The sequence below is a fragment of the Pollachius pollachius genome (assembly GCF_949987615.1).
Source record: "Pollachius pollachius genome assembly, chromosome: 3".
In the NCBI taxonomy this organism is placed as follows: Eukaryota; Metazoa; Chordata; class Actinopteri; order Gadiformes; family Gadidae; genus Pollachius; species Pollachius pollachius.
In genome coordinates, this window is record NC_136936.1 from 39,789,961 (window position 1) to 39,809,704 (window position 19,744).

The 19,744-nt window shown below is 46.9% G+C and overlaps 2 protein-coding genes across 9 annotated transcripts in view; both read right to left on the reverse strand.

Moving 5' to 3' along the window:
• Positions 1-763: 763 nt before the first annotated feature.
• On the reverse strand, positions 764-5,687 carry LOC307073677 (interleukin-1 receptor type 2-like; the record flags this gene model as incomplete). Its single annotated transcript, XM_079733587.1, has 10 exons — positions 764-1,032; positions 1,310-1,458; positions 1,718-1,853; positions 2,108-2,167; positions 2,488-2,589; positions 2,833-2,998; positions 3,372-3,543; positions 3,762-4,020; positions 4,445-4,529; positions 5,619-5,687. The coding sequence occupies 10 exons, from the start codon at positions 5,685-5,687 to the stop codon at positions 893-895; spliced, it is 1,338 nt and encodes a 445-aa protein (XP_079589713.1). The 3' UTR covers positions 764-892.
• Positions 5,688-9,306: 3,619 nt separating this feature from the next.
• Positions 9,307-19,744, reverse strand: part of LOC307072599 (mitogen-activated protein kinase kinase kinase kinase 4-like) — a 43,289-nt gene continuing 32,851 nt past the window's right edge. For 4 of the 8 annotated variants that reach the window (XM_079731965.1, XM_079731961.1, XM_079731964.1 and 1 more), the window contains 12 exons: positions 19,134-19,312; positions 18,671-18,785; positions 17,168-17,491; positions 15,286-15,400; positions 14,863-15,051; positions 14,046-14,189; positions 12,835-12,969; positions 12,006-12,106; positions 11,677-11,826; positions 11,240-11,399; positions 10,729-10,868; positions 9,307-10,447 (listed from right to left, as the gene is read on the reverse strand). In XM_079731965.1, the coding sequence (XP_079588091.1) occupies positions 10,364-10,447; positions 10,729-10,868; positions 11,240-11,399; positions 11,677-11,826; positions 12,006-12,106; positions 12,835-12,969; positions 14,046-14,189; positions 14,863-15,051; positions 15,286-15,400; positions 17,168-17,491; positions 18,671-18,785; positions 19,134-19,312 (1,836 nt within the window). In that variant the 3' untranslated portion in view covers positions 9,307-10,363. The remainder of the gene's footprint in view (positions 10,448-10,728; positions 10,869-11,239; positions 11,400-11,676; positions 11,827-12,005; positions 12,107-12,834; positions 12,970-14,045; positions 14,190-14,862; positions 15,052-15,285; positions 15,401-17,167; positions 17,492-18,670; positions 18,786-19,133; positions 19,313-19,744) is intronic. The other 4 variants (XM_079731967.1, XM_079731966.1, XM_079731963.1 and 1 more) reach the window with 2 other exon arrangements.

Sequence of the window (19,744 nt, forward strand, 5' to 3'; positions counted from 1 at the left end):
GCTCAGCATCCCCACATACAGGCTACAGTCTAAGAAAAGCACTGCATCCCCACAAACAGTGTAAACACCCCTATCTCTCAGGGGCATATTAGTAGTGTGTGAGCCTTGCTCAGCATCAACACACACAACCCCCTGCAATTAACACAATTGCAGGGGGGGGGGGGGGGGGGGAGGCAGTGAATCAAACCATTGGAGATTGATGGATCAAACCAAGTCGATCAAACCAAATTTGGCATTATGCCAAACTTATATTTGGTGTCGTCGTAGAAGTACCCAAAATATGGGGACTAGACATAAGAATGTCTTCTGCTAATACATAGATCTTCGTAAATTAAAACACATTTTCCTGACTGTGTCACTCTGAAACATTGAAACTGCCTTCGACCATGAAAAAAGTATGTGCAACTAAATCCATGAAGGTATAATTTTAATATATGATGAAGGAGGGTATATGGACAAAATCAAAAATCTGAAACATTACTATTGCCATTTCCCTTGGGGAAGAAAACCCAACATAACGATTGGTGAGCATGACACATGGTGGCCATGACCATTAGAGCAACTGTTGATGACCAGTAACACTATTAAAGACTACAGTCCAGAGAGGTAAAAACAAGTCAAACAAAAATAAATACAGCAGAATGATGTATTTTTGTATTGAGGTATGAATATTGTACAATTGTAGCAACAATGTAGGGCTAGCGCTGTAATTATATCATTTCTGAAACATCACATAACGAGTTAATTCAAGTCTATACCAGAGTGATAATAGGGCTGTGTTTCAACAGTGTTCTGTGAGCATGATAAATAACAAGCCTGCGGTTCAGATAATTCCCGTAGAATCCGAACACAAATTGAATCTCTTCGTTGGAGGTGGTCTCTGTGGGCGTGGTTAGCAGACACTTGTCTGTCGGGTCAGAAAGTAGTCGGCCTTGCGTTGTGGTTTCAACAGGAAGTAGACGAAGAAAGAGACGACTGAGAGGAAGCAGCCGGCGATCACTGACCCTACCACTAGCCAGGTGGACGGGGCGTCTGCACACACACACACACACACACACACACACACACACACACACACACACACACACAGGTAGACATGTGACATTGTGTTATGCATTATCTTAGATCCAAAGTACTTTTTTTCAACATATATCATTAAGGGGCAGATGGAGGTTAGGTTTAATTCGGTAATAAACTCAGTACAGGCAGACAGACAGACAGACAGGAAGACCCCCACACACAGACACACACACACTCACTCATACACACACACACACACTCACACAAATCACTCACACACAGGTCTCACCTTCCAGCCTCAGCTCCACAACTACTTCCTGTGTCCCGCCTTCATTGTGAGTGACACATTTAAACTCCGCCTCCATGTCCCTGTTTGTAAGCGCGATGATGACCAGCCTCACCTCAACCTGGCATTCGCCAGTCATCCTCTGGGTTACCCTGGCAACAGAGAGAGGATTGGGTAGGGGTTGGGGGTGTTAGAAAGGGCGGTTTGTTTGAAGACACAGAACTATGTATACTAGCTGGTAAGATGATGTTGTAAAGCTTATAGAGAGTGATAAGGTTTGTAGAGTGTTACCTATAAAGTCTTTAAAGTAAATGGGGAAAATATAATAAGAATGAATGTGGAATTATTTAAGTGAAGGACAACAGATATGCATTTTTAGGTTGATGTTTAAGAAAAAGCTATGATGTTTACCTCCTTCCACCTTCCAGAGCCCGCCCACTGAGGTAGGAGGAGTCAACGGATTGGCCATCCACCATCCATGTGACCAGAGTTGAGTCAGTTGATTGACAGCCAGCCCACACCTCACACCGCAACTCAAGTCCTGAGCCTGCAAAACAAATTACAGAACAATATAGCATTCCCTGTCTGTCCTTCTGTCTGTCTGTATATATACCTATATGTCTGTCTGTAACATCAAAAAATAAAAAAGAAGGGTATGTTGCGGTAAGTCTGCCAAGTCTATCTGTCCCCCCCTCACCCTGTCTTCTCCCTCTCAGCCTGTCTGTCTTGCTCTGCCTGACTGTCAGGCTGTGAGGCTGTCTGTCATCCTGTCAGCCTGTCTACCTGTCTGTCCGTTCTCACCGTGTTTAGTATGATAGACAGTTCCGTTGACTGGAGCTGAGATGACAGGGGGAGGCCGTCCTGGAACAAACAACATATAGGTTACTATGGAGACCATAGCCTGCTGCTTCAAGCCTGATTCCTACACATGTCTGCGAGGGTCTTCTGTGGTCAGCGTGACATAAATGTTGTCGTCCACCCATACCCAACAGACCACCACCCACAATTTCAAATTTGTGACTAGGCAGTGGTTCGCACAGCAAGTACAGACTGGGAATGCTACAGATAACGGCAAAGACGGCAACTCCTGGCTAGAAATTGGCCAGTGCTTGGGATTTCAACCACTTTCGATAGAAACAGGACATAGTTGTACAGTTTGTTTGTGTTGTGCACTCTCTCACTGTCAACTGTAGTCTCTCTATCTTTGGGATGGACGCTGGGGTTAGAGGTCGCAGACGTCACCGAAAGGTCAGTGGTTGTCTTTGAAGGCAGGATCGGGGGATCTGGAATACACACACACACACACACACACACACACACACACACACACACACACACACTTATACTTATACTTAGAACTGTATTATAACTTAATTGTATTTTATTTTTCGTCTTAATAAAAATGATAAATACATTTATTAAAGTTATAATAATACATTTATTATCATCTGATATGCTGAAGGAAAACTCTAATTTCCTTTTAAATGTGTAAACCACTCCCCCTAGTGGCTGTTGGTTGTTAGTACCGTCAGACTGCAGCAGGACGGTCCTGCTCACTGTGTACTGGGACTGGTTGATGAGCACCATGAGCAGGCAGGTGTAGAGGCCCAATTCAGATGTCCCCACAGTCGGTAGTTGGAGGTCCTTGCCTTGGGGGGCTGACTCAAGACGCTGGGCACTGGCACTGGAACCCTGAACAGTAATGAGATCAGTCAGGGGTTCTATTCCCTGGGTAGAGCAAAGCGCTAACACTGGCAGGGTTGGAGGTTCTATTCCCTGTTTAGCTCATTGGGTAGAGCAAGGCACTAACACTGGTAGGGTTAGAGGTTCTATCAAGTACACGTGCACTATCAAACTACAAAAATGCACTATTCAACTATATAGGTGCATTGTCAAATGACACACATGCACGATCGAACTACACACATGCACTATTAAACTGCACAGGCGCACCACCATACTCCACACAAGCACTATTCACCTACACAGGTGCACTATCAAAGTGCATACGTGCACGATAAAACGACACTCGTGCACTGTCAAGCTAAAATACACACTGCCTCACCTTGAACCACTGAACGTGCTGTATGGTTTTGAAGCTGCTGATGGAAGGGCAGAAGACGGTGGCAGGCTGACCCATGATGGTCTGATGGGGGAACAACAGCTTACTCACGTCCACCGAGTCCTCGGGGAACACCTTGAGAGAGATGGACCCCGCCACGCACACCGACTGAGTCCTGGGGAGATGGAGAGAGATCGAGGTTTCTTTAGTGCCATTTGCGACTGGTGCCCCTGAAATCGTCTCATACACGTTATCTACACAGGACAAAGTTACAAAGAAACATTCCACGCACGGGACGGATACCATACAAGTCCAATTTACAGAGCAAGCAGTTAAAGTCGTGGAATAAAATAGCTAGTCCGCGTAAGCAGCTAGTCCAACCAGGCGTCTCACCTGTAGTAGCAGGTGTACTCTCCGGAGTCTGAGCTCTGTGACGGGAGGAGCCACAGCCTGCGGCCGTTCTGCCGGACACGGCCCTCACTCCCCTCGGCCACACTTCCCGTTGCGTTGCCCTTGGTGATCAGGTAGGTGGAGTTCAGCGAGGGAAAGTTGCGTACCTGCAGGACTCTGCCCAGGAAGCCCCAGGCCAGGACCACTGCCTCGCCCTCCCGCCTGTAGAGCGGCACCTCTGGCGTCAAGCGGTAACACCCGTCTGGGGATTCAAAAGTCAGAGTTCATTGTTTCATGGGCTTTTTTCAGGACCTCTGGAACACTGTTCTAAGCTTCCTTGTTTTTTTACTTCTACTAAGTTGCCGAACCCTTGTTAGTAAGCTCTCCACATAGCTTGGAATTATTTAAGTCTGTTTCCCGTCAAAGCTCAAGCCTGAACCTGTGTTCAATCCGCATCCATTTCAATCAATGAGCACTTCCACACCTTAAGACCACAACAAGAAGAACAAGCAGATGTATATTATAGATGTGTATTATATCTTGAATCTGAACACAGATTCAATTGCATATTTCTTTATTGATTCTGGTACAAATGGTTTATGTTATAATCTGTGATAATAGAATAGAAAGCAGAATAAATATGAACATCAAATAAAAAATCTTAAACAGTAAAATAAAATACATGCCACTCATTGGGAGGTCAGGGAGTTTTCCTTCAACACCCCAGAAGAAGAACACTGCCCCAATCAACGCCAGGCGGACCAACAAATTCTGAAACAGGAAAACAAAACAACAATAAACAACAACCACCAACCTGTGTACAAACATTCCATAACGCGCCCACTGCAGAGTTAAACATGCGTCATGTGCCAGGTAACTATCATTGCTTCTTATCAGAGATGTTATCATCTATATTTCTACCAGTTAATACTGGATACCATTTCTGCTGGCTGACGTGAGACGCGAACCCGAGAGGATGACACACTCTTAGTCCCTAACTATAAGTAACATGTGACATCATAGGTATCAACTGTAATAAAGTGTGGACATCCCGGCCCCTCCCCTCATTTACCACTCGCCATGCAGGCGGCAGAGTGGACTAGGTTAGGCGTTGGTGAATCTATTGTGTGTGAGAGGTCACAAGTATGGCACTAAGAGAAGTTCGGTCTTAGAGCAGAACTATTCCACTGTGATGGCAAGAGGACCACATTTTAAAAACACATGGTGCAGTTTGACCCTCCAGCAAATGTTATATGTTTAATGTATTAAAATAATCATGGATTTTGAAAGGATAATTATAGGGACAGCAGTCTGGCAGGCCGTTTTACACTGGTCTTATTGTTTGTTTTGATTCTCCGTAGTTCTCACTTCTGTTTTCCGGATTGCAGCTAGACCTGCAGAATCAGCCGCCTACACTGTGACCTTTTAAAGTGGACAGTGTCCCTGTAAAATCTCTCCAGGACTTGGAGAGATGACTCAAACAACCCACGGTATCCCCACTCACAAGAAAAAGACAGGGAACCACTAGCCAATCACGAGCCTCATGACTCATAATCCCCTATAGGATCATATGATCAAAACTCAAGAGCATGTTGGGGTTTGATAATAATTAATTATTCATACCATAAACTGTCACTCAGGCTGACATTCTGAATGATTCAAAATTAATTGAATCTGATTAAATTAAAAAAAAATAAATAACAAAAAATAAATTAAATTTAAAACATTTTTTGCACACATCCGATTTTTTGCATACAGTATTATAAGTATCTACGTGTGTTATTTGTTGATATCTTGACCACTTAAAAATGATCACACACACACACACACATCAAGCGTCGGTATCATCAGCCTACTTACAGTTTGACAGGTAACCATGGCAGCAGTGGACGGACGATGGGAACGATGAGCGAGGGTCAAGAGGAACATGTGGTCACGTCCTGTCTCCGGGTGCGACTGACACTCCACGCAGGGTGAACCTGTATCTCTTCTGAAGGTTCCCTCCCCTCCCCACACAGAAAAATTCTCATGTTTCCCAATTTTATGAAGTGAAATGTAATATGTTTTGTGCTATAGCGAAGCATAGCGCAGTTTTAATAATGGCAAATAAAACAACTATAGACAGAAACACACATAATGCAAATATATTGCAATTCCTTAATTTAGAGGAAAGGGCTCTAGGATGGTAATGAACTCCCCAGAGGTAATGATAACATTAATAACATCTTCAGAGCTAATGACATCTACAATTAATGATATACACCTAATGACGTGATAGGGGTAATGACACCTACAGGTAATGACGTCATAGGGGTAATGAATTCTACAGGTAATGATATCAACAGTGTTTAGACCATCTACATATATTTCCAGCATGGGGGTTAAGGACATCTACAGGTTATGATGTCATAGGGTAATGATATCTACAGGTAAAGAAATCTACACTATTAATGACATCAGAGGTAATGACATCTAAAGATAATTAAAGATTAGGGGTTAATACATCTACAGGTAAGACACATACACATGTTATGACATCTACGGGTAATTACTTCAAAGGTAATAAAAGCAGTCATGACTGTAAGTAATCAACATTGAACTGTTGAAATGCTACAACACAGAACACATCTAGATAAGCATGTGATCAGTAGTTTTTAGGATTGTTATTATTTACCATTTCTTATCCTTGGGGGACTCCAGTTCCAGATTTCACAAGACTCGAGAACAGTTTGTTTGTGTGTAGTAGTGTCTGTGCGTGTGTAACAAATGCTTGTTTATCTGGATTCAACAGCAGGGTCAGGGACTGCGTAAAGACCTGCCGCTGGGACCCAGCACAGCCTTGCTCTAGGGTCTGTGGACACTAGCGTAGGCGGAGGTGGTGGAGGGACAACACTCTGAGGTCAAAGACCCCAGCGATCTGACAACACCCGCACAGACCACCTCAAGAGCTGCCCCTCACTACCAACCTACGCATTCATTTGTGTGATGACTTCATGAATGTTTGTTAACAGAAGTCTGTCTCTATCCTCTTTAGAAGGATTGGCGTCTCAAGTGGGTGGGCGAGGGGAGAAGTGGGGGGTATAGGTAAGTACAGAAGATAAATGGAGATTGCAACAAGCTAGACATTTTTATGGCTGGGGATTGTTGGAGGAGAGAAACGATAATGATTCACAGATCAGTGTTTACACCTCGTCTTCCTGTAAGTGGTAAACAGATGTCCTGTGTCCATAGCTCACGTCAGAGTCGGATATTTAGGTTTACCTAAGCAGACCACGGGCACATGTGGTGTTCACAAACGCACACACATGTACTCAGAGAGACACACACACACACACACACATACACACACACACACACACACACGCATGTGTACACGCATACACACACACAGGTGTGCATGAAAACACCCACACAGGCATGAGCATTCCCTCGCACATGTGAAGCTTGACCAATCAGCTGTACGTTCCTACAGATGTTCTCCCCTTAAAGTCCCCTCTGGTGTGTTGCTCACCCCCACTCCATGTAAAGACACTGTTTATTGGGTCAGCCATGTCATGTGTTTGCGAATAGTTATGTGTTGCATCTGCCAAAACATTGAGTCTACGGTAAAGGTTACTAATGCTATCAGTGTTTCCACCTACCATTAAACACACCCCTACACTAAACCCTCTAAAGGAAGCATTGAGTTAAAAATCTATTAGGAATCTGAGCTGGTCTGTCGAACTAGTTCATCACATCACCAGGGAACAGCGGGGATGGTTCATGGTGTACGTGGAGAGCTGACTGTCAGCCTGTTCCCTGGGCGGACTGCGATGAAATCCCCGAAATCCCCTGCTGTTCTGGTCTGACACAACCCAGGGAAGACAGGTGCACTGTCTAGTGCCGCAGTGACCAAACCGGCTGCCACACAGACCTGCACCCTCCCAAGTGGGTTGGCATTTGGAGTCGGATAAAAGCCAACCCTCAACTGAACTCTGTAAAGATAGAACAGCAGTTCAATCTGATCATAAGGGGACCATTCAATGATTGAGGCAACACCTCTTCCCATTGATTTCCTGCAGGCCACAGTGAGAAAGACTCAGATTAGCTCATAGATTTACATAGAGTTATTCCGTCACCTTGGACCAAACCGGCAACCGCCATCCTGGAGTTGACGAGAAGAGAGGCCCAGATGCAGGCTTGCTAGTTAAATGCCAGATGACAGCAAGGTTTGTCATCCTCTGCTGTAGTGCCTTAAGGCAGTCAGATGAGCCGCTGTCTTAAGGAGTGTCTTCGGGGTAACAGGTGATCAGGGGGCAGAGCCAACACACCCGGTACCCTTCCCATTGGATGAGATAATGGGTGTAAGGATGCTGGCTCACTCGATTGCCCTGTAACTTCCGGTAGACAGCCGGAGCCATGCATGAAATGTATACACTATACAGTATATATACATACATAAATATAAATACCACCACCCAAAGGAATTGTGCCTATGTAAGTAAAATCTGTCAGTCAACCCGATGGGGTGGTCGAAGCAGGTCATAGGTTATTCGTAAGGTAGCTGTGCGAGGCGTTGCAATGTACATGCTGCTCAGAACAAGACAAATTGCTCATCACAACATTGCTTGATTGAAGCATGGGCACTGCTATCTTCCTTCAATCGGAGTGGTCTATCTCTGTTAACTAGTGCCACCTTCCAGCTTTGGAAATGGCGGTCAAATCTCTGTGAGGACACTGAAATCCTCTTTGGAGCTAGCAGCTGGAGGCTGTACATTTTCTGTCGACATCAGGTTCAGCGTTACACGCCATCCTGAAGACTGGCGCAACCCAGCCGGATCAAACATGGTGAGGTACGGACGCAAAGTTACACAACACACCTTGCAAAACCTGCCTTTTACAACATGCGCCATTTACTGATCTCCATGTGTCATGTTTCCACAGTTCTGCCTGCGTTCTTCCTCCAGCAACTGAGAGATTTGCTGGATTTTTAAGTGTAATGACAGCATACTCCCAAATTGTATCTACACAAAGAAGCCAATGACTAATGTTTCAATGTTCTTGTTTCAATGACTTACCATTTCATAGAATTTAGGCCTTATTCATGCAGCTTTTTGTTTGCTCAGTGTTTTTAACATTATATGATGGCATTGTTGATTACTGCAATATTGGTAGCTAAAAATTGCTTTGAGGTCATGACTTATTGACATCATGTGAGTTCCGGTGCTAGACCAGTTGGTGAAAAGAAAGTGAGAGAATGGCTGAGGAATCACAACCCTACACCACTCCTTCAGACCGCTCCTCTTAAATAAACATGTGGAACATCTTGTAAACATCTGTTAGTTAAACAGCTTTTGGCTAAACACGGGTTCAATTCAAACACGTCCCTTCTTGAGTTAGTGAAAAAAACGTTGCTTTGATACACACCTACGATCTCTGTTCAGAAAGAGAGAGCTGAGCAGAGAAGACTTCTGGGATCTCAGAAGTGGCATTCGGGTGCCGCAGTAGAAAGGGCAGGACAGAAAGGGGTCGGACATTTTGAAAAGAGAGAAGAGAGGGATAGGTTTAATGATCTTTTATTACACATAGACACTATAGTTTATGCAACGTACCCACAACGTACCCACAGCGTCCCCACAACCAACAGAGGCCTTCTCCATTCAAACCATCTCCTTGTTTGCGGGTCGCCGGGCGAAAAGCAAGCAAACAGTGGACCGCGTTTTAAATCGTGTAAATCTTTAAAAACAAGGTAAAAGACATGTTTAACTCCACATAGTTACACTTATCTCCAGGGAATAATATCCATTATAATCATTCAAAAAAATACTATTCTCCACTCCACTTTCAACATCTCCGTTTTCTTTCTGGACGCTGATTGGCTACAGCTGTATGACACAATACCCAACAACACACATACATACCCATAGTTAGTCCCCTTTACATACTAGCACACTTACAGTAAATCTTCAATGGGCCCCTCCTACACTGCTGTCGCCGTGACAGCCTGGGGGCCCCCCCAAGCTCATTCATTGGCTCCCGTGCTCGCCAAAGGTTCCCCTCCCCCCTTCTCTGATTGGCCGCCGTGAACACGCGGACAATCAGGTCAACAGTCATTGGAACTAAATAAGATACATTTACATACAGACTCTGCCCCCCAAATCGCATCCATACGGGAGGAGGAGAGGGGGGGGTGAATTCACGGAGTAAACTGGGCGGGGCTTCAGGGGTGGAGAAGACAGTCATAGTAACGGTACTTTGAAGAGCTGTCGAGCCTCCTCCCGTTGCCATTGGAACTCGACGCTGTCACTCCTTCCCTCCCGCTTCCCGCAAAAGCAAATAAAAACAAACTAGTGGAAAAAAAAAACTTGTTGAGTGTTCACATTTAATATTCTTTTTTTTCCTTCCGTGTCAGTGTTGGTTATTATCTTCCTCTATATCTGGGGGGGGTCCAAACGCTGCACACCTTGGGGTCAGGCGACCCCCCCAGCCTGTGGACGACGTCCTTCTGTTGGTTGTTAGTTCATTTGTTTGTTTATCTGTGTACCCGGGGTGTCCGGAGACGCTGGGCTGTGGGATCCAGTGTTGGTGGCGGTGGAAGGGGCGTGGTCAGGAGGGGGCGGGGCCTCCTACCAGCTGAGCAGGTTTGTGCGTCCCAGGGTCATGAAGTACACCTGACTGGAGCCGCCAGAGCGCACAGACGCAAAGAACACCTGCACACAGAACACAGAACACAGCCTTAATCCTGGACATTACCACCGCTGCAGGGCTGAAGGACCCATCGGCTAGGATTACTATCGGCAGAGGTAACCGCCTGTAACGGCTAGGCAATTACCGCTCAGTACAGGGCCTCAGTGTGTGAGTGTGTGTGTGTGTGTGTGTGTGTGTGTGTGTGTGCGTGCGCGTATGTGGTGTGTGCGTGTGTGTGTGTGCGCGCGTGCGTGCGTGCGTGCGTGCGTGTGTGTGCAGCGTGTGTGAGAGCACATGTGTGTACCTTGTCGTTCCTCTCACAGAGGAACTTCAGTCTCTGGGCCCTCTTGTGCATGAAGACCCCGTCCAGGTGACCCGTCTCCACCGAGCGGATCTCTATCGCCTTCTCCCCCCAACCCATGATCTGGTTAGAGCGGATATAGGCTAGAGAGAGCGAGAGAGAGAGAGAGAGAGAGGAGAGAGAGAGCGCGAGAGAGAGAGGGAGAGAGCGACAGCGAGAGAGCGAGAGGAGAGAGAGAGCAAGAGAGAGAGAGCGAGAGAGAGAGCGAGAGAGGAAAGAGCGAGAGAGCGAGAGAGAGAGAGAGTGGGATCGAGAGAGAGAGAGAGAGAGAGAAAGCGAGCGAGAGAAAAGGATCGAGGGAGAGAGCGAGATAGAAACAGAAAGTGAGGATAGTTAATAAATCTCGCATATCAAACATCCCTGACCATAATGTAACGGAGGCGAGGAGAGTTACAGAACAGGAGGAGGAGAGGGGGGATCGTGCCGCTGGGGGGGGGGGGGGGGGGGACCCTACCGACGGAGGTGGGCATCTCGCCCCACTGCAGCACCACGTCCTTGGTGATGCGGCCGTAGGTGTTGACGTAGACGCCCTCGTCCTCGTAGCACACCAGCAGCTCGATGCCGTCCGTGTTGGGCAGGATGATGATGGCGTGGGACTGGATGCTGCTCTGGATCTGGAGGGCGAGCCACACAGGTCAGCCCCTCTGGTAGCGCTGGTAGGGCTCACGTTATTACTACCTTATTAGTTCTTACAGTAGTAGTAGAAGAAGGGTGTCTGAGTGTCTATACAGTTTCTTAGCCACGTGGGAATGTGTGTATGGGGGGGGGGCATGAAAATTGTGTGCCTGTGTGTGTTGTAATGGGAAAGTGTGTGCATGTGTGTCTGTGAATATGCGTGTCTTACATTTGTGTGCATGCACATGTGCGTATGTGTGTGCGTGAGTGTCTTACGTGTGTCGGGAGGTAGATGTCGTACACGGCCCCAGAGTCCACGTCGACGGCGTGGAAGCCTGAGTAGGAGCCGTAGATGACCTTCAACCTCTGACCTTCCTCCACCGTGAGGTCGACCAGCAGGGGCTTGTGGACCAGGTCCCCGAAAGACTGGGGAGACCGACGGCAGTGTTAGTGCCTTGCTCTACACAGGGAACAGAACTCCCAACCCTGGCAGTGTTGGTGCCTTGCTCTAGGTATGGAGCTACCAATGGAATAGATCCTAGCCATGGTCTTTAACTCCCTCATGAGGTGTCCGAGGTGAGGGGTCTCTGGCCCCAGGTTCCTACCTTGAAGGCCATGAACTTGTGGTAGGGCTTGGGAGCCCAAGCGTACACCTCCACAGAGTTCTTCAGTGCCAGGACCAAGAACTTAATCCTCTCGTACTTCACTGTGAGGGGGCGGGGGGGGGAGAGAGAGAGAGAGAGAGAGAGAGAGAGGATTGAGAACATTGTTGGGGTTCTGCTATTCACTGTGATTGGTGTTGATGTACTACATGATGCGTTGATGTACTTCTAAATGTGGATGATCATACTCATGTGATATGTAGGCAGAAAAGGCTAGTAGAAGGAGCTAGGGTAGAGTTTGATGAAAGTGTCGGCCAAGTGACCGAGTAAATCAATTAAAACACAACCATGGGGATTGAAACGGTTGATTGTTGAAATGATTAAATGTGCATAAAAGATAGGTTAACCGTACATAATAAAGGGTCAAACTCAAGCTGTATCACGTGGGAGGCTAATGACTAAACCGGAACATCTGCAGTTGGACATTTTAAGAAAGTCTGCGAAGTCCCGTAACTTATGATGAATTGATCAGAATGAGCCGGAATCGATCCCGTTTCTACAGAGGAGGCGGACTTCCGCAGCCACCAGTGGTGCGTGGTTTCCAACAGGAAGTATATTTATGAACAGTAACACTCTGTGCCCTGTCCACGTTAAGAGGTCGCCTTACTAAACTGGGGCATTTCCAGCTATAATTAGGGCCAACGGATTGTGACAGAACCCCTAACCGAGGCAGTGTTAGTGCCTTGCTCTACACAGGGAATAGAACCCCTAACCCTGGCAGTGTTGGCGTCCTCCTCCACCCAAGGGAACCCCCCGTCCCTGTGTTACGTACCGACTTTATAGTGCACGGCCCCCTCCAGGTCCCCGACGGTGGTCCAGCCCTGCTTCTTCTCCACCTCGGGGTCGTTGTGCAGGATCTTGTTCCGGAGCCACGACAGGTAGTACACACGCAGCTTGTTCTTCTTGCCTGAGGGCCAGAGAGAAGCCAGGGACCACAATGACACAGTGACACGAGAGGTAGAGAGAGACGGAGAGGATGCTGCTCTGGCTTATAAATCTTGGACACAACTCCTGTATTTTATGTCTTGTTTAAGTGTCTTTAGAAAGGTGCTCCATAGATTAAATGCATTATTATGCTTAATATTTAACTCCTATCTTTTATGCAACAATAAGCGGTTGAAACCAAGATCAATTGTTCCCCCCATATTGGAGTCTCAAGTGCAGTGTTGGTAAATACATGATGATGTAATTAAGTGCATTTAGAAACCACGCAGTTGACAGCACATGTTACAACCCATATGACGTGTTGGTGAGTGTAACATGTTTCTTGTGTGTGAACCAGATCGGATCGGAAATGACTCAACCGGAACAACGCCTGTTGGATATTTTCAGGCAGTTCCACAACGTCCCATTCCAGCATATTGATCAAGCTGAGGTGAATTGATAATTTTTGGAAGTGAAATTTGCATATTATTCCTAATTCAAATATAGAGCGTGATTCCATCCTCTCTCCACTGCGGTGTTACCCTTGAGCTGAAGACATGGTTGACTTCTTGTCTGAGCATGGGTACTTCCTGTCTGATCAAGGGAACTTCCTGTCATGTATTTAGATTGCGTTTCAGACTGTTTCAGGCAAAGTGCGACATCAACCCCATAATCCGTGACGTGCATGGCTACCACTGAATACCGCACCTATCATGGAAAGATTTAGTGTGTCGGGACAACATGCTGCAAACACGCCAGGCTCTTAGCTAACGTCTGCTTCAGTTAGCCAACCAGAGGCTGACCACACAACCCACACAAGCAAGCACGTGTGTTCTGGAGGCAGGGTATAGGAGAAGTAAGGCATATTCACACTTTCCAACAAAGATTTTGTTACTCTGATAAGCAGAAGTGAAAGTCGCCTTTTCTGTGTCCTTCTCTCTGTGCCCATCTCTCTGTGTCCATCTCTCTGTGTCCATCTCTCTGTGTCCATCTCTCTCTCCCTCTCCCTATCCCTCTCTCTCCCTCCCTCCCTCCCTCTCTCCCTCTCTCCCTCTGTACCTGAGATGGTGACGAGTACGTTGAGTCCCTCCAGGACGTCCATCTGCTGGAAGCGCCGGCGGTTGATGAGGGGGTAGACCTTCCCCTGGCCGCTGCGGTCCAGCAGCATCAGCCCGCTCTCCGTCCCCACCAGTAGGTTCACTCCTACCACACACAACGTATGCAATCCATCATCCATAATCTGGTACCCATCACACGCCACCGGTCACCCACCTACGGCACAACACGTGAAAAATACTCCAATCTGTACCACATCGTCGAGAATGGATAACACACCCTGGTTGTCTGGGACAATATATCGTTTACCCACATACTTAGTGGAAGCTGGAGTCTACACCACCTGATCTGTAACCTATAATATACACCATCTAATCTGTTACCTATAATATACACCGCCAGATCTGTAACCTATAATATAAACCATCTAATCTGTTACCTATAATATACACCACTCAATATGTAACGTATAATATACACCGCCTAATCTGTTACCTATAATAAACACCACCTAATCTATAATACGTTATCTACACCACTTTACCGATAATCTGTCATCTATACACCAATTTATCTGTAAACTATTATCTACACCACTTAATATGTAACGTAAAATCTTCACCAGCTAGTCTGTGTCCTATAATATATACCCCTTTATAAATCGGTAATCTATACACCAACTAATCACTAACCCTCAAACCTCTGTATCTGTAACCTGTGATCTACATCACCTCATCATTAATCTATCTTTGAAGGCGCCTGGTTCAAAGGTTCAAAGGTAAAAAAGTTCAAAGGTTCAAAGGTTACGAGCTGTCCTCACCCCAGAGGGCAGCACACAGGATCTCGGAGTTGAACCTCTTCTTGTACTTGCGGATCTCGGGCGTGTCGCTGTGGGGGCGCGTGTTGACGGGGTTGACGTTGACCACCGAGCCCTTCCGGGAGGGGTCGAGCCGCAGCGCCTCCGCTAGCCGGGCGTCGTTAGCGTAGCCTAAAGGGTCAAAGGGCAGGCCTTAGGTAGGGGAGGAGGAGGTGGAGGAGGGGGACGAGGAGAGGTCAGGGTCATGGGTCACAACACACATTTTTTATGTTTATATTTAGATATGTCATTATTTTGTTTCGTTGTCATGTCCTTGCTCTGAACTTGGTCGCTCTAAAACGGACCTGCTGTCAATCAAGTTTGATTTAATGTCATGCCTGAGTGAGTTTCCCAGAATGCCCTAGGGTGAAAGTGGGCGGGCCTTACCAACATTGTTGAGTGCCCCAGCGGAGGGCGAGACCTGGAGGAGGCGGGGGTCGATGAACGGCGTGAAGGAGGAGGAGGACTTGTGTTTCTGCATCGTGCTGCTGTTGGACTGGCTCTGCACACGGTGGGAACACAGTCAGAGCGCACACATAGTACTACACTAACCCACTACCCTAACCCTGCTGTAAGACTGGCTCTAACTCACACATAGTACTACACTAACCCACTACCCTAACCCTGCTGTAAGACTGGCTCTAACTCACACATAGTACTACACTAACCCACTACCCTAACCCTGCTGTAAGACTGGCTCTAACTCACACATAATACTACACTAACCCACTACCCTAACCCTGCTGTAAGACTGGCTCTAACTCACACATAATACTACACTATTCCACTACACTAACCCTGCTGTTGGACTGGCTCTGCACACGATGATGAAACACATTCAGACCGTGAACACCAACACTGAAGCTAACCCTAATAACCCTGTCCCTAATTACACTAATAATAATAAGCCCTAGTTCTAACCCCAAAATTAACCCGAAGACAAACCCCAATGCTTACATTAATAACACAAACACCTAACACTAACCATTATAACCTTAACCCACAGAATCGAAGCATAGAGAGATATAGTGGAGGGAAAGTAAAATCTACGCCATCTAGTGGTAAAATTTCAACGCTGAGCGAGTAATGCTTTGAATTTCCCATTGACGGCATTTTGACAACGAATAGATACTTTAACTTATGAGCTTCTGTAAAAAACATGACAAAACGTCTGTTAAGAAACATTTTCGCAATCAACAAAAGATAAACCTTTTAAATAGAAATAGAAATTAAGACATTTGTTTGACAATACAGCCTATAATAAAATATGCACAAGTCAATGGGGAAAATCAATGCATTTCACCCAAGAGTTTGGAGACCACCAGCAGGGGGAGCCCTACTGGTGCCCTTTTACCCTAACTCCCCATTATTATAGCATGTTATTATGGGACATTATTATGGGTTGTACAGCAACGTGAATGAAGAACTCGACAAGGCGGTGGAATGACAAACACAGGATGGAATGTCATGCAGTGAGGCTCAGAAAAAAGGTGAGTAAATACATGCATAGAATAAATTATAAATAAATATATAGAAATACCCAGAGTGGTGGGAGAAACCAAGGAAAACGGTGGTGGGTAAAAACGAAGAATTTAGGTAAGTGGTCAAAAGTATGGTTGTCTTTCCACCAGGAACATACTTACAGCTGCCCTACCTCGGGAACCCTTTGAGCTCAACCACGGGCTGCCACCCTTAGGTTGCTAGCTAGACATCATCAAGGTTGTGTCTCGTATACGAAAAGGGACAATGTTTAGCAGAGCACCACCATGAATGCCATAGTGGAATTAAAACATACATATATAGTTGTCTACAAGATTTAATATGGCCTTTTAATATGTCCACCGAAACCAACACCACCATCTCCTTGAAGATTGAGGCAGAGGAGGAAGAGAAAAACCGAAACGGCCAGTAGAGGGCACTGTAAGCGACACAGGGGAGAACAAGACCCTGACTCTTTGAAGACGGCATCCTAAGATGATGTAGTCTTCGTGAAAGAGCTCAGACAAAGAGCCGTTCGCGCGTAGTTCTGATTGGTTAGGAGGAGGATGTCGCAGTGAAGGAACGGACGGATAAACAGAGTTCGGTTCGGTCAGCCATGATTATCTGAAGCCCATGTTATTATAATTCAAGCTCAACAGTGCAGTTCAGACAGCCGACCGGCAGAGGTCGGCGTGAGTGAGCAGTCCTCTGCCGGGTTAGGTCGGAGGGCACGAGGAGTGGTGTTAGGTCAGGAGAGAGGGACGGCAGGGTACCGGCTGGGGCAACGTACCTCCAGAAAGATGGCCAGCTGGTCCAGGGGGATGTGGGGGGAGACGGGGCAGGGGCTGCCCAGGCTGGAGGGGGGGGAGGAGACGGGCGAGGAGGTGGAGGAGGCAGGGGAGGAGGGGTGGTGGCTCTGCTGAATCAGATCTGGGAGGAGGTGGATGCGGCCGCCGAAGCCGTTGCGTTCCGGGTGGTGTTGGTGTGGGTGTGGGTGGGGGTGTGGGTGGGGGTGGGGGCTGGGCGTGTGGGGGCTGCCGGACCCTGGGGAGAAACCGGGGAGCAGGGCGTGGTGGTTGTGCACCAGCCCTGACCCCATGGACGACGCTGGGCTCTGGAAGTAGACAGAGGGGTGGAGGTTGGGTGGAGCTGCTTGTCTCACTACTTTAGGACAGGGGAAGGTGTTTGCTAGAGGAAGCGGGATGCTGAGGCGGCTACCATGGCTCATTAGGCTTCCATGGCTGCCATGGGTTATGTAGCTACCATTGCTCATGAGGCAGCCATGGCTAAAGCGGCTACCAGCGCTAACTAGGCTAGCATTGCTAATTTGGCCAGCAGGGCTAATGTGAAAAGCATGGCTATTGCTAACAGGACTCATGTGGCTAACAGGGTTCATATGGCTAACAGGGATGTTGCGGCTAACAGGGCTAATTAGGCTAGCAGGGCTAATGTGACTAGAAGGGCTAATGTTGCTATGCTACAAGTAGGACATTAAAAAGTTAGTAAGTACAGATAATCACTAAAGGTTTAATTTAAGGTTGTTAACAGTACATTTACACATACAATTTTTAATTGTAATCACAATTTCAATGACTAGTTTTACTCAAAATTAAGAAGAGGAGAAATCCATCATCAGAAATGTGAGTCCCCTTGTGGCATTGTATCATATAATACTGCCAAATGTCTAGTTAGCTTTTATCATAAATTAATAATAAAGCCTATTGTACATAACATTATCATCAACTTATTTTATAATTTTTATTGTACAATTCACAGAATGTTGCCTTCGGTAGTGGGAGGCCTGACTCGACGGCCAATTGCAATAGTGATAAAGTACAATAGGAAAAATAAACCCTGCAATAGATATTCAATTGATTTTCACAATAATGTCAGTGTTTTAGCCTGTATTATTACTGTGACACTGTAAAAATGTATTGATTACTTTTGTAAACAAAAACATTAACTGCGCCTACCTCTGCATTGGATGCAATTTCTGATCACTCTCTCTCTCTTTCTCTCTCGCTATCACTCAATCTCTTTATATCACTCCATCTCTATCTGCCTTTCTATCATTCTTTCTCTATCTCTCTAAACCTGAAGGCTGACCCGAAAGACAACGTAAAACAAAGTCAAACACAGAGGTCGACAAAACAGACTGAAGAACACAAACAAACACACAAACTTAATACTGAAAATGAAAAATGAACTTAACAAATGAATGGATGCTTAAATGCGGGGGTTGTGGGAGCACGTGTTGGGTGTGTGCGTGCGTGTGTGCGTGCGTGCGTGCTACCTGTCTGACCATCAGGGTACGGTCTCTACACGGCGTGGAGCCGGCGTCATCACCGTCGTCCTGGACAACCATGGTCTTCGCCGATGCGGTCTCCCCGTTACTCACCCGGGACGAGCTGGCAGAGGGAGGGGTGGGGGGATGACTTTGTCACCTTAAATGTCTCTGTGCTATTGAGTCATTTAGCTGACACTTTTAATCCAAAGGGATTTACTAATTCAGGTACATTATTATTAAAGGTATATTTGAATAGGGACGGATACAGAACAATAGGTGAGCTTCAGACAGTCACCTGATGTTTGCATCATAGTGTTTTTGGGCAAAAGCTAATTTACAACACTTATTCAGAGTACTAAGTGTCGAGATTATTCAGGGCAAGTATTCAGGGGTTAAAGGTAGTAGAGTGCAAAGGCTTCAGAACGAGGGCGAGAGGTCAAAGGTCGGACGGTAATAGGTAAGATGGTACCCGGCCCGTGGGTCCTCCGGTCCCGAGGTGGACTCCTCCCCTCCGTCCTGGTCCACCTCCTCATCGTCATCCTCGTCGGTGGTGCCCGACTCCTCGCTGGACGAGGAGTACTCGGTCACTTTGTGGGGCGGGGACACCTCCTCCACCGCCCGCAGCTCCTTGGCCAGCGCGGTCAGGTCCTGCCGAAGGAGGGGGGGTCAAAGGTCACAGGTCAAACTCAGGTCCGGGGTCGGCGGCTGTGTCGGCGAAACACGCGAGCGGCATTAAAAACCGCTCTACGGGAGCAGGGAACGGGAAGGCCGCCGGAGGGGAGATGTTCGTCAGAGAGGGCAGCCAGCCAATGAAAAGCCAGCGTTGTGAGCGGAGAAGAGGTGGTTAGAGGATGTAACAGGAAATAGATTAGTCAGCGTCAGACGGCGTGCTGGGCGAGCCAGGCGCTGGAAACAGGAGAGAGACGTGTTAGAGAGAGAGGAAAATAGGCTTAATTTCAGAATAGGTATAGGCGATGGAGAGAGTTACAGTTAGAGTATGGTTAGTCCAGCAGACTGAAGCCATGGACTGTAGACCAGGAAGCGTTTGATAAAGCAGACCACTGCGTGCTTTGGGCTGGC